Source organism: Pongo pygmaeus, chromosome 15 (genome assembly GCF_028885625.2).
Source record: "Pongo pygmaeus isolate AG05252 chromosome 15, NHGRI_mPonPyg2-v2.0_pri, whole genome shotgun sequence".
In the NCBI taxonomy this organism is placed as follows: Eukaryota; Metazoa; Chordata; class Mammalia; order Primates; family Hominidae; genus Pongo; species Pongo pygmaeus.
In genome coordinates, this window is record NC_072388.2 from 66,686,755 (window position 1) to 66,700,593 (window position 13,839).

The window sequence follows — 13,839 nt, forward strand, 5'->3', positions numbered from 1 at the left end:
CTGGGATTACAGGCGCCCACCACCACACTCGGCTTATTTTTTATATTTTTGGTAGAGATGGGGTTTCACCATGTTGGCCAGGCTGGTCTTGAACTCCTGACCTCAAGCGATCCACCTGCCTCGGCCTCCCAAAGTGCTGGGATTACAGGCATGAGCCACTGCGCCCAGCCCAGGCAAGTCTTTCTTCTAAACCTCCTGATCTGTTATATGGAGTATGAAGTGGAAATGGGAGAAAAGGCACAAAACATGCTATCAGAAAGCTTATAAAACATGAAGCCACTCACTAAGAATTTGCACAAACACTGACTAACAACGCTGTGTATTCAGAAGGCAGTTTCTAATTCTGTTTCACTGGAATGAGGCTGTAGTAGTGGTTCCTGTGATGGTTCCACAAGGACAAAGAATGCAGGATCATACTCACAGGATTCCCTACACCTCACCAAGAAAGAGGAGGAATGCCCTATATCCCATAAACTGATTAGGACAAACAGCGCTCATTTACAGGAGACTTCCTCACCACCCTCTTGAAATATCTCAGCAATCACATCTGGATAAATCTCATGCTGGAAGAAATGTGTAAGAATGTCCTAAGAGGAACTCCTGGCCAGGTCATTCCATCCCAACTCACCAGGCTCTTGCTGGGGTTCCTTGGCTGGCACTTTCTGTAAGAGCTTGAGAACATCTTCCTCCCTGAGGGCTGGAAGGTTTGTAAGGTGATGGATAGTGTAGAGTACTGAGTGGCTGTCTCCACCGTGTAAATGACACAACAGATCTCTCTTTGGTATGGGGTTGCTGAATGGAAAAGTTGGGAGGATGGAAGAGAGGCAGTTTATATTATTGCTCGAAGAAAGATCAATCTCCATTCCCTCTTGTTCTTCCTCTCTGGACCATAACGCCACAGGTTTCACTTCCCTACAAACTAAATTTTAGTTGGTTTGGGACTGAGCATTAACATTTATTTACCCTCAGGGAAATACATCTATCAAACCAGCTCTAGTTGTCTAGAAAGGGCCTAGAAAGGGCCTTTCAGATCAGTAGGGTCTAGAAAGGTCCTACAGATTGAATTTTCTAATTTCTACACCCTCTCTAGCTTCAAATGAACACAAGTTTCTTTGACTATACTTTAAGTAAGAGCCCCTTGCTACTTCCCCCTCTGCCCACTCTACTTCAGAAAGTGCTGGTGAAGTGGGTGAAGAACAAGATAGAAACCTAGGTCCAGGCTAAGTTACCAGAGAAACACAGGGCCTCATGCACAGTTCAATAAGCATTTGTTGAATAAAAGTGTGATCCAGGATAACACAAGACCAAGAATGTGGATGACATTATGAGCTGTGTGACTTTGGACAAGTTATTTTATACCTATGGGCTTCAGTTGCCTGACTTTTATAATGAAGATAATATTGGTATCTACCCATAGGATTATTGTGAGGCTTAACTGAAATCATCCATGTAAACGGCTTACAACAATGCCTGGCTTATGATAAGCGCACTGGAAATGTGAGCTATTGTTCTTTTTATTGCTGTCTTCCTAAAATTATCCTCTAGTTATGACCTGGTGGTCATGGTGAAGGTAATAATTACTTGTGTTTCTTTCTTGGTTTAATAGCTGGAACAATTTTTAGTAGCTGGTCAACATTGCCAACTCAAAACATTTATGTGGAAAACGCCTTGAAATGGCCACACATGCAGAACACAGGGTCAGCTGTGCCCTGTGGTGGGCAGGCACTGACTGCACAGGGCCATACCTGCTATGCTGTATGCACCACTCCAGGACCTCCAGGTGAGCCCACAACCCATCACAGGCATCCCTGAGGAGCTCATCACAGCCTGGGTCCTATGTTGATATGGGAGAAGAAAGAGATGCTGACTCAGGCATCTGGGGTTACAGATTATGACTGATTTTAGGGCTTTGCATTCAGCCTAAGCCCAAAGCCCCATGGCTCTCACTTCCAGAGCAGCCTGGGATGCTGAGTGAGAGTTACCTGGGTCCTGTGCAGGGTCTGGAGCAGCCTCTTGGCTGACTCTAGGCTCTGGCAGTGTGTCCAGCCCAGGAGCACAAGCAGGCAACTAAGAGGCCTGAATTCTCTATCAAGTAGGCAGCCAAGATTTGGGAAGTCTTCTTCTTTCAACAATGTTAGTGCTGTTACCTGTAAGTCAAAGAAAGCTGTTATAGGAAGCTATGTGGATGAGACAGAATGGGTTCTAGCTTACTGCTCTTTAGAGAAAGAAGTATTTGAGTACAGCAGGGAGATTTCTGACAATAACAGGAGTGGTTGGCTGGGCGTAGTGGCTCACACCCATAATCCCAGCACTTTGGGAGGCCAAAGCAGGTGGATCACTTGAGGTCAGGAGTTTGAGACCAGCCTGGCCAACATGATGAAACCCTATCCCTACTAAAAATAGAAAATTAGCTGGCATGGTGGCACATGCCTGTAATCCCAGCTACTTGGGAGGCTGAGGCAGGAGAATCGCTTGAACCCAGGAGGCGGAGGTTGCAATGAGCCGAGATCGCGCCACTCCACTCCAGCCTGGGTGACGATTGAAACTCTGTCTCAGAAACAAAAAAACAGAAGTGGTGAATTGAGTAAAATAAATGTTTATGAAAATACAGACTGTGAGCTCCCTGAAGGCAGAGACTGACTTCTGTTGTAACTCCAGCTCCTATTACAGTACATGGCACACAGGATGAGATTAATAAATATCTGCTGAATTAAACTGAAGCTCAGTTGCAATCTGGAAGGAAAAGGTTAAAGTAATTAAATTCTTCTGTCAGCTAGGCAACATATTGTTGCCACTGCCTTTTCTTTCTTGCATCCTCCAGAAAGCACACACATATACAACATTTTAGTTTCTGCCAAAGGACCGACGTAAAATGACTGCAACTGTAAGTATGAATGGTACTGATTCTCAGAGTCTCCTTTCCCATGGGACTGTGGGAGGGACAAAACCAAATGACTCAACACTAATTAGACTGCTTTATGGTGGCTAAATGAGTGGGAGAGAAATGAGGAATGAAAACGTCTGGGGAGAATCCCTGGGTACCTCTGTGATGAACAATTAAGCTTGACTTACCAGAATCTGCTCGAGGAAGTGTTTGTTGTTGCTCAGGCAGTAGAAGTAGGCCACTTTCCAAGCCTCGGCTGGGTCGGGATTGGAGAACAGGGCTAGCATTGCCCGCTCAGGATCGAGATGATCTGGTGAGACTGAACATCAAACAAGATGGTTATCAGGAAACCAAGAGCTCTTCTTTTCTAAGCTAGAGCCCATTTGAACAACCAAGTGATGTAAGAGTTTGCTCTTTTAAAAACTTAGGCTGGGTTTTCCGTACTTTATCTTAAAGAATCTTTACTTCCCTTGGGAGCTTCTGAAAAGCTGTTTCCTGCTATTGCCATTACTTTATTTTTTTTCCTCCCAGCACCTCTATCTTACACTAGAAAACCTATACTTTTATTTATTTATTTATTTTGAGATAAGGTCTCACTCTGTCATGCAGGCTAGAATACAGCGGTGCAAACACGGCTCACTGCAGCCTCGACCTCCTGGGCTCAGTGATCTTCCTGCCTCAGCCTCCTGAGTAGCTTGGACCACAGGTGTGTGCCACCACGCCTAGCTAATTTCTAAATTTTTTTTGTAGAGATGGGAACTCACTATGTTGCAGAGGCTTATCTTGAACTCCTAGCCTCACATGATCCTCCTTGCCTTGGCCTCCCAAAGTACTAGGATTACAGGCCTGAGCCACCATGCCAGGCCTGTACTTTTACAAAAGAGCATCATACCCACTTTTGCTTAGCCTCCCCTATTAGATGTCCTGAGCCACACGGAAGGCACCAGTCTAGAGCCTCCAGCAAGGCTAGGCATACTGGAATTACTGAAACTAAAGGAGCAGCAGCAAAGGGAACACACCTTTTCCTGAGGCTGTAGCCCTCAGTGGCTTTTCTGTGACCTTCTCTGCATAGGTATGGCCATACAGGGACAGCAGGCCCCGGCTGGCCTTGTGCAGCAGGCAGCTGAGCAGCTGCTCCTCCCGCAGGGGATTCCCCTCGGTCCTGCAGGCCTCTAATAGTTCCTCACACAGGAGACGCAACTCAACTCCAGGTGGTTCTGCAGGGCAACGCAGAGTCCGCAGGGCTCCATAGATGGCATCGACTACCCCAGGGGGCACTGAATCAGGGCCCTGCAAAGCCCGCAATGCCTTTCGAATGAGGTCCACCAGTGCATTTTGCAGAGGCCAGTGACAGAGGCCAGTGCCGTCATCCTCCCCAAGCAGGAGCTCCAGCAGGGCCTGTGCTGGCTGGGGAGACTGCCTCAGGAGATCCCAGAGCACAGAGACAGCTTCGGAGCTGAGACAAGGAGTCCAGCTCTCCCTCCTTGGATTTCCGTCAGGCACGTGGCCTACTGCACCCTGTGTTAAGGTCTCATACAGCTCCTAAATAGAGGATGAAGAAAGGGTGGATTTCCGTCAGGCACGTGGCCTACTGCACCCTGTGTTAAGGTCTCATACAGCTCCTAAATAGAGGATGAAGAAAGGGATGGGTGGTGGGCATGCCTGGAATGGTATCACTTGTGTGCCTTCATGCTTTCCTCTTTTTCAGTTTACTTACGTAATAGTAGCAGTAGCAAATACTTATGTCTTAGTTACTATGTGTTAGACATTGTTCTAAGGCCCTTGACACAGAAAAATCAAATTAATCCTTACAACAGTCTTCAGAGGAAGACACTACTATTACTCCTATTTTATAAATGAGGAGTTGGAGGCTGGAAGAGATGAACTCAATTGCCCAGGGCCTCCATGATCCAGCTAGTCCCACCTCACTGCCTCCAAAATGTGTACTGGTGATGTGAATCAAGGTCTGCCAGCTCACAGACCAGGTAAGACATTATGCCCATCTAAAGGCATTTACATTCAATTTTTAAAAGAATGTCAGTTTTTAACCCTTGATCTAAATCCCAACCATGCTTTCAGTCCATTCTTTATCCTTCCATAAAAAACTTCTCCAATACCTCCAACCCATACAACTTCAATGTACTTAAAATTAGTACCATATGATTTAATACATAATAGTGTGTGTTTTAGTCCTTCTTCCTCAGTCACCTAAAAGCAAGAACCTCTAGAGCCTATCCTCTGTTTGCAGGGTGAGGGTACAGGGAGAGAAGGGGGTGAGAAGTAGGTTATTTCCCACACTTAAGCATCATGCCTATAGATGATGCTCAATGATGCCTCTTCATTAACTGCCTTAGAGATGGACTGCAAGACCATGAGTCCTTTACCTAATACAAGTGAAAGTCCCGCTCTTAAATCCTACTGTAAATATGTCTTTAATTAACTGGTGTCAGGGTCATTAAAAAAATAAGTATTGGGCCTCAGAGCATATCTCAGGCACTAAAGTAGTAACTGATACATGCTATAACAATATAATTAAGACTTAATTTGAATCTACCCCCAGAAGGTTGTTATGAGAATTAACTCTAACACATTCAGTGACCCTGTTATAGAAAAGATAGTCAACGAATACTAGTTCCTTGTCCCCTTCATATTCCCTGCTATCTACTAATAAATCTTTAATTCCCAGTTATACTTGGTACTTCTGGAGAACCACCTCAAAAATTCTAAAATCATATAAGTTTACCCTAACTCTAAACTCTCCTCAAAGGAGCTTCTGTGTTGCTTTGCCTGAGAACAAAGTATGGGCAACATCTTGGAGACCTCTCTCTTCTGCGTCCCTGGAAGCTAAGCTGCTTGAGTGACTGTCAACCCTGGGCAGATGGCACCAGGGCCCTCTCTCACCTCGAGGATGTTCTCTGGAATGTCACCTTGGAGGTCTTCTGACAATAAAAGAAACTCAAGCTTTCTCCGGAAAACAACTGGGAGTAACTTCTAGAAGAATCAAAAGAAGGAGGCATAGAGATGAGAGATATGTTTTAGTTGACAAATTATAATTAAATATTTCTGTCCAGTTGTCCAGTTAGTCTTATTTCTGCTATTTCTCTAAGATAAAGCACTCTTTTTTTTTTTTTTTTTGAGACAGAGTCTTGCTCTGTTCCCCAGGCTGGAATACCGTGGCATGATTTTAGCTTACTGCAACCTCCACCTCCCAGCTTCAAGCGATTCTCGGGCCTCAGCCTCCCAAGTAGCTGGGATTACAGGTGTGCACCACCATGCCCAGCTAATTTTTATATTTTTAGTAGAGACAGGGTGTCACCATTTGGCCAAGCTAGTCTGGAACTCCTGACCTCAAGTGATCCACTCACCTCAGCCTCCCAAAGTGCTGGGATTACAGATGTGAGCTACCACGCCTGGCCTGTCTAAGATAAAGTATTTTAAACACAACATTCCTGGATATGTTTTCAGTACTATTCTTTTTTTTTTTTTTTTGAGATAGAGTCTTGCTCTGTCGCCCAGGCTGGAGTGCAGTGGCACAATCTCAGCTCACTGTAACCTCCGCCTCCTGGGTTCAAGCGATTCTCCTGCCTCAGGCTCCCGAGAAGCTGGGACTATAGGCGCGTGCCACCACATCTTGCTAATTTTGTGTATTTTTAGTAGAGATGGGGTTTCACCATGTTAGCCAGGATGGTCTTGATCTCCTGACCTCGTGATCCGCCTGCCTTGGCCTTCCAAAGTGCTGGGATTACAGGCATGAGCCACCGTGCCTGGCACAGATACTATTCTTTATAAACAAAAATAGCTAAACTTGGACCTACACTTCTCTTAAAAACTAATACTTAAAGCCCACACTGATCAGCCGTAAGTTCCAAGGTTTGTTCATTTCATTAACCTTTTTTGTCACTTGAGGTCTTTCCCCAAGAATCTCTCTTGCTGTGTTCAAAACACCCAGTTATGGGTAAGCCTGGGAGGGTATGGCCCACATGATCCTCTTTTGGTCCAAACCTCTGTTTTTGTCATTCACTATCCTTTGCATAGCAGTGAAAGAAGAACAGTATAAGGGGAGAAATCCAATGTTTATTAAACACTTATTATATGCCAGTACCTCACAGGTACTGTGTGCCATATTTTATTCTTAACACATTTAATTTCCAAATCAAACAAAACTGTGGCACATACTTATATATTTTTTACAAATAATCTTTACTAGAGATAAATTGGTTAGAAAGCATTTTTCCCAATTTTTTCAAACAAAAAGGAAAAGGTGATCCCAGTGTTTGTTAATGACATGTGCCATCAGAGAGGTCTAATGTATAGAGAGAAAGGCTCTGACTCTTCTGTGCCTGCTTGTTTCACAATAACTTACCTTCACCTGGTTCCTAACGCTCAAATTGGAGTCTCCCCTTTTCCAGACACAAATAAAAATACCAAGAGTCTGAGACTTATCTTGATAAACACTACCTTAAATATGAGACATCTGTCAATCTTGCCTCTGGTTAAAGCTTCCCAAAGATAAGTTTTATTGGAAGGCAAGGAACACCTGCAGGGATATGTGTGTGTGTCTGTGTGTGTGTACACCTGCAGGTGTGTGTGTGTGTGTACATGCGTGAAGAGAGTTTAGAGCACAAGACCTAACTATCTCCATTCATGTACCATTCATCACATCAGAGGCTAACATGATCTAACGTGTTCTTGGTCCAAAATCTTATTTCTTCTAACCGTGTACTTCCCTAATATGTGCATCAAGGCCATGTGAATGCTTGTATAATGCCTGTGATTGGAAGCTGGTGGATAAAATTCATGCTGGGAAGCTGAGGATTAGTGCTTCTATTGAAGACTAACAGAAAAGAATAGATAAGATGTCTAGGACAGCAGACCTTTAATAGTCTGGCTAAGATTTTATTTAGAATCCTAAAGACTGAGTAGATTATACTTATTTTACTGCTGAAACTACTTTAAACATATTCAGGGTCATAATTGACTAACATTTATCTTCCTAAAATAGGCAAGAACTTGCTCAGCATTTCTAAACAGGGATGTCATGCAAAAGTGGAACTAAAGACAAAATTAATTTTGGTGACCAAGAGGAGCAAAAATTTAAAAAACTGGCAAAATTATAGACATCTTAAAAGTAGAATTTGTGGTTTCTTAGTTTTAAGTCCATCTGGGCTAAAAAAGTAGTGTTAAGGTGGAAAAAGCAGAGGATTGAGGTCAGAAGATTTTGGTTTCAGCACCAGTTCTGTCAAATAACTTTAGGGTTATAAGAGCAAGGCATGTTCAATGTAGAAAAATTGAATATACAAATAAGTAAACTAAAATATGTTATATATATATATAAAACATATGTATGTCCAGTTAGTCTTATTTCTGCTATTTCTCTAAGATAAAGTGTTTTATCCTAGAGAGAGATATATAACATATATGTTATATTTTAGAGTGCAATATAATATATATAACATATGTTAGTCTGCTTATTTGTATATTTAATTTGGTAATTTTACAAATTTAACTTGTGTATTTAGTTACATATGAAATATATAATATATAACATGTATGAAATTTATGATATATAACATGTATTATATATGAAATATATTACATATAATATATATTATACATGAAATATATGTTTTATGTATATTCTTACTGAAGGAGAACAATTATGGAAACTGTGGTCTAAGGCCATTCATTCAGACCATTTGCTATGCACATCTCTATGCATGTATACCAAATGTACTTTTTTCTGAACTGCCTTTTTTCCCATACAGCAGACCATGAGCCCTCTATGTTAGTGAAAACTCATTTGCCAAATACTTTTGAATACTGGTACAGTATTTTACATATAGATATACTTCCATTTATTAACCTGTCCTATACTGTGGACATGGGAGTTGTTTCAGTTTTCCTCTAATAGAAGTAGCATAGACGTGAACATTTCTGCAGCTAAATCTTCGTATAAATGCTTACACATGTAGAGATACATCTCTGCAAGATTAAAAGGCAGAAGGCAAAAATGAATGGAGGAAAGGGAAAATAGAATCACTATTTCATCTAATAATTAAAAGGGAAGCTTTTGGCAAAAGGTGGGAGCCTGGAAAAGGACAGGCAGCCAGTAAATTCCTAGATGATGAAGGCACCTTCAGGATAATGACTGGACTTGGAAAACTACCCCAAGAATTCACTGGATGCCATGGTGCTTATATAGTTCTAAAATTCTATGAGGAACTAAAATAGTCCCACAACTGTTTAAATAAGCAAGTCATTGAAGCTTTAAAGACCAAATAATCTATCTGTGAAGCTGGGAAAAACAAGAACGGGAAGTGGAATCCATCTCCTGACATAGTTGAGCAACTGTCTAGAAAATAAGCAACCATTCAGACATAAAGTAAGCAAATAGTCTCTACTGAGGGGAAAGTTAATTTGATTTGACAAATTCCATGTTTGTACTAGAGAGATCCTTAATCAGTAACAATAGTTCTTTTTCTCTTTGAAGATACTATTGTAACTATAGGTTACTATTTTAGCTCAAGTTTTCTCTTTTAAATCTGAAACCATAGCCAACTTTTAATTATGCTGGGTTTCATTATTTTTCAATCTTGTTTTTCTTTCTTCTCACTCCTACTAGTCTTTCTGTCATTTTTCTTTCCTAAACAACTGGCTAAATCCTGGATAAGAGATACATTCAGATTAGCAATTTCTGTTACTTTTTGACAGCTCTGTGAGGAACGATAAATATCATGCAAAAGTGGAACTAAAGACAAAATTAATTCTGGTGACCAAGAGGAGCAAAAATTTAAAAAACTGGCGAAATTATAGACATTTTAAAAGTAGAATTTGTGGTTTCTTAGTTTTAAGTCCATCTGGGCTAAAAACGTAGTGTTAAGGTGGAAAAAGCAGAGGATTGAAGTCAGAAGATCTTGGTTTCAGCACCAGCTCTGTCAAATGACTTTACGGTGTGTCCTTGGGCCAGTCATTTCTAAGTTAGAGGTTCTTCACTTAAATCTCAAAGTCTGAGGTTCAATATGAAAATGTCTCAGAGTAATTCTTTTATAGATATAAATTTCTGATAATTAACACATACTTCTAAAAGGACTCTTAATGGGAGTTTATCTTTAAAAAAGGTAATTCCTTACTAGGTTTTTTTTTTCAATATTAATTTGCTTACTTGTTTTTATATCTGGTAATTTTCTGTTCAATTCATGTGAATTATTAAACTACAAATTAATGGAATTTGAATCTATGAGATGTCATGGAATTAGGCTAGTTAAAATATGATTTTTGGAAGAAAAATCAAGTTTCAGCTCAGCCCATTCTCTATTGCTTAAATGTTGAATAGATCCAAATGTTACAGATTCATATTTTATTTGCTATTTTGTTACTTTCACTGAGTTTCCAAAAGTTTTCTTTAGGCACAAGACTCATGGTGGTATTTAACAAACGGTAATATATGCCAATATATATTAGTGCATTAATGAATGAATTTAGGTAAGGAGAGAGCAATAAAAATTTAAGCCATTCTCTGAGAACGAGTATGATGAATTTAATGATAAAGGAAGTAACAGACAGAAGGGAAAACCCACAACTACTTTCAAGTTCTTCTCAGTCCTGGCCTTGGGGGAAAATTTAATATAAACCTACTTACCTTTTCCCGGGCCAACCATTTCTCCAGTACAAGAAGCCAGACCCAGGCTAATCTTTGAGGGTTGATGTCCTGCCCACATCTGAAAAAGGTAAAAAGAAAGACTTGTAAAAAAGAGTTTCTACTGATCTTTCATCTTTTGTCATCCCAGAAAGATTTCATTGCTCATTCTGTTTTAAACCCGAACAGGCAAGACACTGCCCTAATGAGATATTTTTAAATATATATGACAGTTCAATAAAACATTGGAACCAGGCCAGGCAAGGTGGCTCACACCAGTAATCTCAGCACTTTGGGAGGCTGAGGTGGGTGAATCACCTGTGGTCATGAGTTCGAGACCAACCTTGCCAACATAATGAAACCCCATCTCTACTAAAAATACAAAAACTGGCCAAGTGTGGTGGCAGGCGCCTGTAGTCCCAGCTACTCGGGAGGCTGAGGCAGGAGAATCGCTTGAACCTGGGAGGTGGAGGTTGCAGTGAGCCTAGATCATGCACTGCACTCCAGCCTGGGTGACAGAGCAAGACTCTGTCTCCAAAACAAACAAACAAACAAACAAACAAACAAATTAGAACCAGAACAGAGCTAGCAGCTTTCATAAAAAGCCTTAATCTCACCTCCACCTCCCTTAGTTTAAAACAAAATAATATTGCAGAGAAAACCATAATAGCTAATACTATCTAAAGCATATTTTTAATACAGAAAGTGAATAAGATAGTCTTAAAAAAGGAACTTCATACAAATTTATTTTTAACTATATGCTAAAAACAGGACTTTAGGAATTCATAAGCCTTTCTTTGAAGTTAGGAATTTAGACGGTAACTGGCTAGATCTCAAATTAAAGGAGAAAAAGAAAAGGAAGGGATCACTTAAGTTTCTCCATTGTATATGTGCTAATACAATATGTAAACAGTATAGCATAACAGTCAAAGGAAGGAAAACCCAAGGAAAGACTTAAAACAGTACATTTGACTCCTACATCACCAGTGGTTACTAGCATCACCAGGAGGAACTTCATTGAAAATCGAGGATGGAGAACTGTGGTTGCCAGGGAACAAGGAGGGGTTGTTGTATAAATACAACGAGGTAGCACCAAGGAGTGGGGGAGTTCTTTTGTGGTAATGGAACAGTTCTGATCCTTATTACAGTGGGATTACATGAATCTATATATGGATAAAACTGCATAAACTACAAATGAAAAAATGAAGGCAGATTAAGAAAATGCTGGAAACCAAATAAACTCTGTAGTGTCATTAAAAGTAATGTACCCATGTCAATTTCATGGTTTTGCTATTGTACTACAGCTGTATGAGACGTCGCAATTGGGGGAAACTGGGAAAAGGATACGCTGGACTCTATTATTTTTGCAGCTTCTTGTGAGACTAATTATTTCGAAATAAAAAGTTTTAAGTAAAGCGACAACAATACCTTCAATCTCATAAGCAAGAAGAGAGCAGGGTTTGCTTTTTTGGAGGCAAAGAAAATAGTTTTCAATGCAGTTCCACCATCTATGTTAACGAGGATAAACAAGAAATGGCAGTTTCAGGCACACTTTGGTAGCCAGGCTTACATTCAGTTGCAGATGATAATCAAAAGCCAATATTGACTAAGTAATGGATGTATACTATAGAGGTAAAATTTCAGAGCATGTGAAATACACTGTGCCTCTGCTTATTCTTCAGAGGGTAGCTGAGTGGGGGCACATTGACCAATGCCGAAATATTGAACCACATGTCTCTCATCCTGGGACTGTCTGGTAGGAAAAGAGATCCCTTACCTCAGCAGATTTGGACACACCACCAATGCCTGAAGTATGTCTTCTACCCTCTTTGGGATATCCCCTTGTCCCTCCTGTAGCTGAGGTACACATGCCTGTGCCAGCTCCCATTCTCCCCTTCGCAGGCATTCGCAGAAAAATCCAAAAAGCTGCTTCTGCGAAGCAGCTTCCTCTTTTCCAAATGGATGATTCATTTTCCCAGCACAGAGTGCAGGGAGATACAAAGAAATGAGTTATGCCGAACACATTCTCAATGTTCTCATTCGCGGAGTACCTCCTAGAAACAACACAACGCCAGTGAGAAGAAACAGAAGGCGCTGTATTAAGACAAAGCAGCAACTACTGGTCCGCCTGGGAAAGGCGGGACTTGCTTGCCTAAGTATCGTTTTAAGTTTAATTTCCCACGTTACTTTTTGAAAACACTTTCTTCAAGGGGTGGATCCCATCTCTTCACGCGGATTCCTATATTTTATAATGTTAATAGTCATATTTGCTCCGGGCGCAGACCCATAACTCTACGTCCGTATTCCCTACTGAACGTTATGCCAAGTATTGACTCCAAATCCCCAGGTGGTCGCCTCCTCAAGAATGAGAAATTCAGCAGGAACCTCCCTAGTTTGAGCCCTCTGTTAAGGCAGAGGATTGACGATCAGGAGACGAATCTGTGTCATAAGTGGAAAGCAGTGTGGGGGTGGGCCGCAGGGACGCTCTTTGCGGGGGTCCTGGAGAGGGGCCCCTTCCTCTCAGGGCTGTCTTACACTCACCTGCTCCCGGCGCCCAAAGCAATAGAGCTCTCAGCGCAGCCATGTTTGAGCCGAGTCAGGTGACAGAACCCACTCCGAACAGCAGTGGTGGGGGTGGTGACAAAGACTGAAAGCCCCACTCCTATTGGCTCAAGGCAGGGAAGATGAAAATTAAGTGCCATATTTGTTTGAGTCACGTGACGCCACCTCTCCGGGAGTAGGGAAAGCTAGAAAGCTCTGAAAGAGGAAATCAGCTACCTGGCTGCGGACCATCTCCCTCAATTGTGACAGCTCCGGCGCTCGATACTTTCAGTTCTGCATTCGGCCGAGCAGGTGGCAGGAAGAACTGTGACCCTGGATTTTTTTTTTCTTCCACTCTCTTATCTCCTTAACATGTGAAGTCAACATTTATTGAACGCCAACCAGTGATGGTGTTTTGCCAGGCGCGGGGGATACCCGGAGCTAGGAGAACTGGGTTCTCCTCCATTATTATTCTATCTACTGGGCTCTTTTGTTCCGGAACTCTGCGGTCTGAATTTCCATATTCTTCTGCTTCACTCCATTCATTTATTTGCACATTTACCCTACAACTGTTAATTGAACGGTGTGCTAGGCTTTATTTTATTTTTTTAGAGACAGAGTCTCTCTCTGTCGCTGGAGTGCGGTGGTGTGATCTCGGCTCATGGCAGCCTCGAACTTCCTGGATCAAGTAATCCTTCAGCCTCAGCCTTCCTGTAGTAGCTGGGACTAGAGGCGTGTGCCACTACACCGGGCTTAGTCCCTATTCTCTAAGTTGAGT

At 41.7% G+C, this 13,839-nt stretch overlaps 1 protein-coding gene across 1 annotated transcript in view; it reads right to left on the minus strand.

Annotated features, from left to right (window-relative positions):
• The window catches only part of ZFYVE26 (zinc finger FYVE-type containing 26), a 73,439-nt gene extending 60,295 nt beyond the window's left edge, over positions 1-13,144 (minus strand). The window contains exons 1-9 of the mRNA XM_054448790.2: positions 13,062-13,144; positions 12,298-12,574; positions 10,524-10,602; positions 5,786-5,875; positions 3,904-4,426; positions 3,073-3,203; positions 1,983-2,147; positions 1,746-1,834; positions 629-792 (exon numbers count right to left, since the gene is read on the minus strand). Of these exons, the coding sequence (XP_054304765.2) occupies positions 629-792; positions 1,746-1,834; positions 1,983-2,147; positions 3,073-3,203; positions 3,904-4,426; positions 5,786-5,875; positions 10,524-10,602; positions 12,298-12,491 (1,435 nt within the window). The 5' untranslated portion in view covers positions 12,492-12,574; positions 13,062-13,144. The remainder of the gene's footprint in view (positions 1-628; positions 793-1,745; positions 1,835-1,982; positions 2,148-3,072; positions 3,204-3,903; positions 4,427-5,785; positions 5,876-10,523; positions 10,603-12,297; positions 12,575-13,061) is intronic.
• Positions 13,145-13,839: the final 695 nt, after the last annotated feature.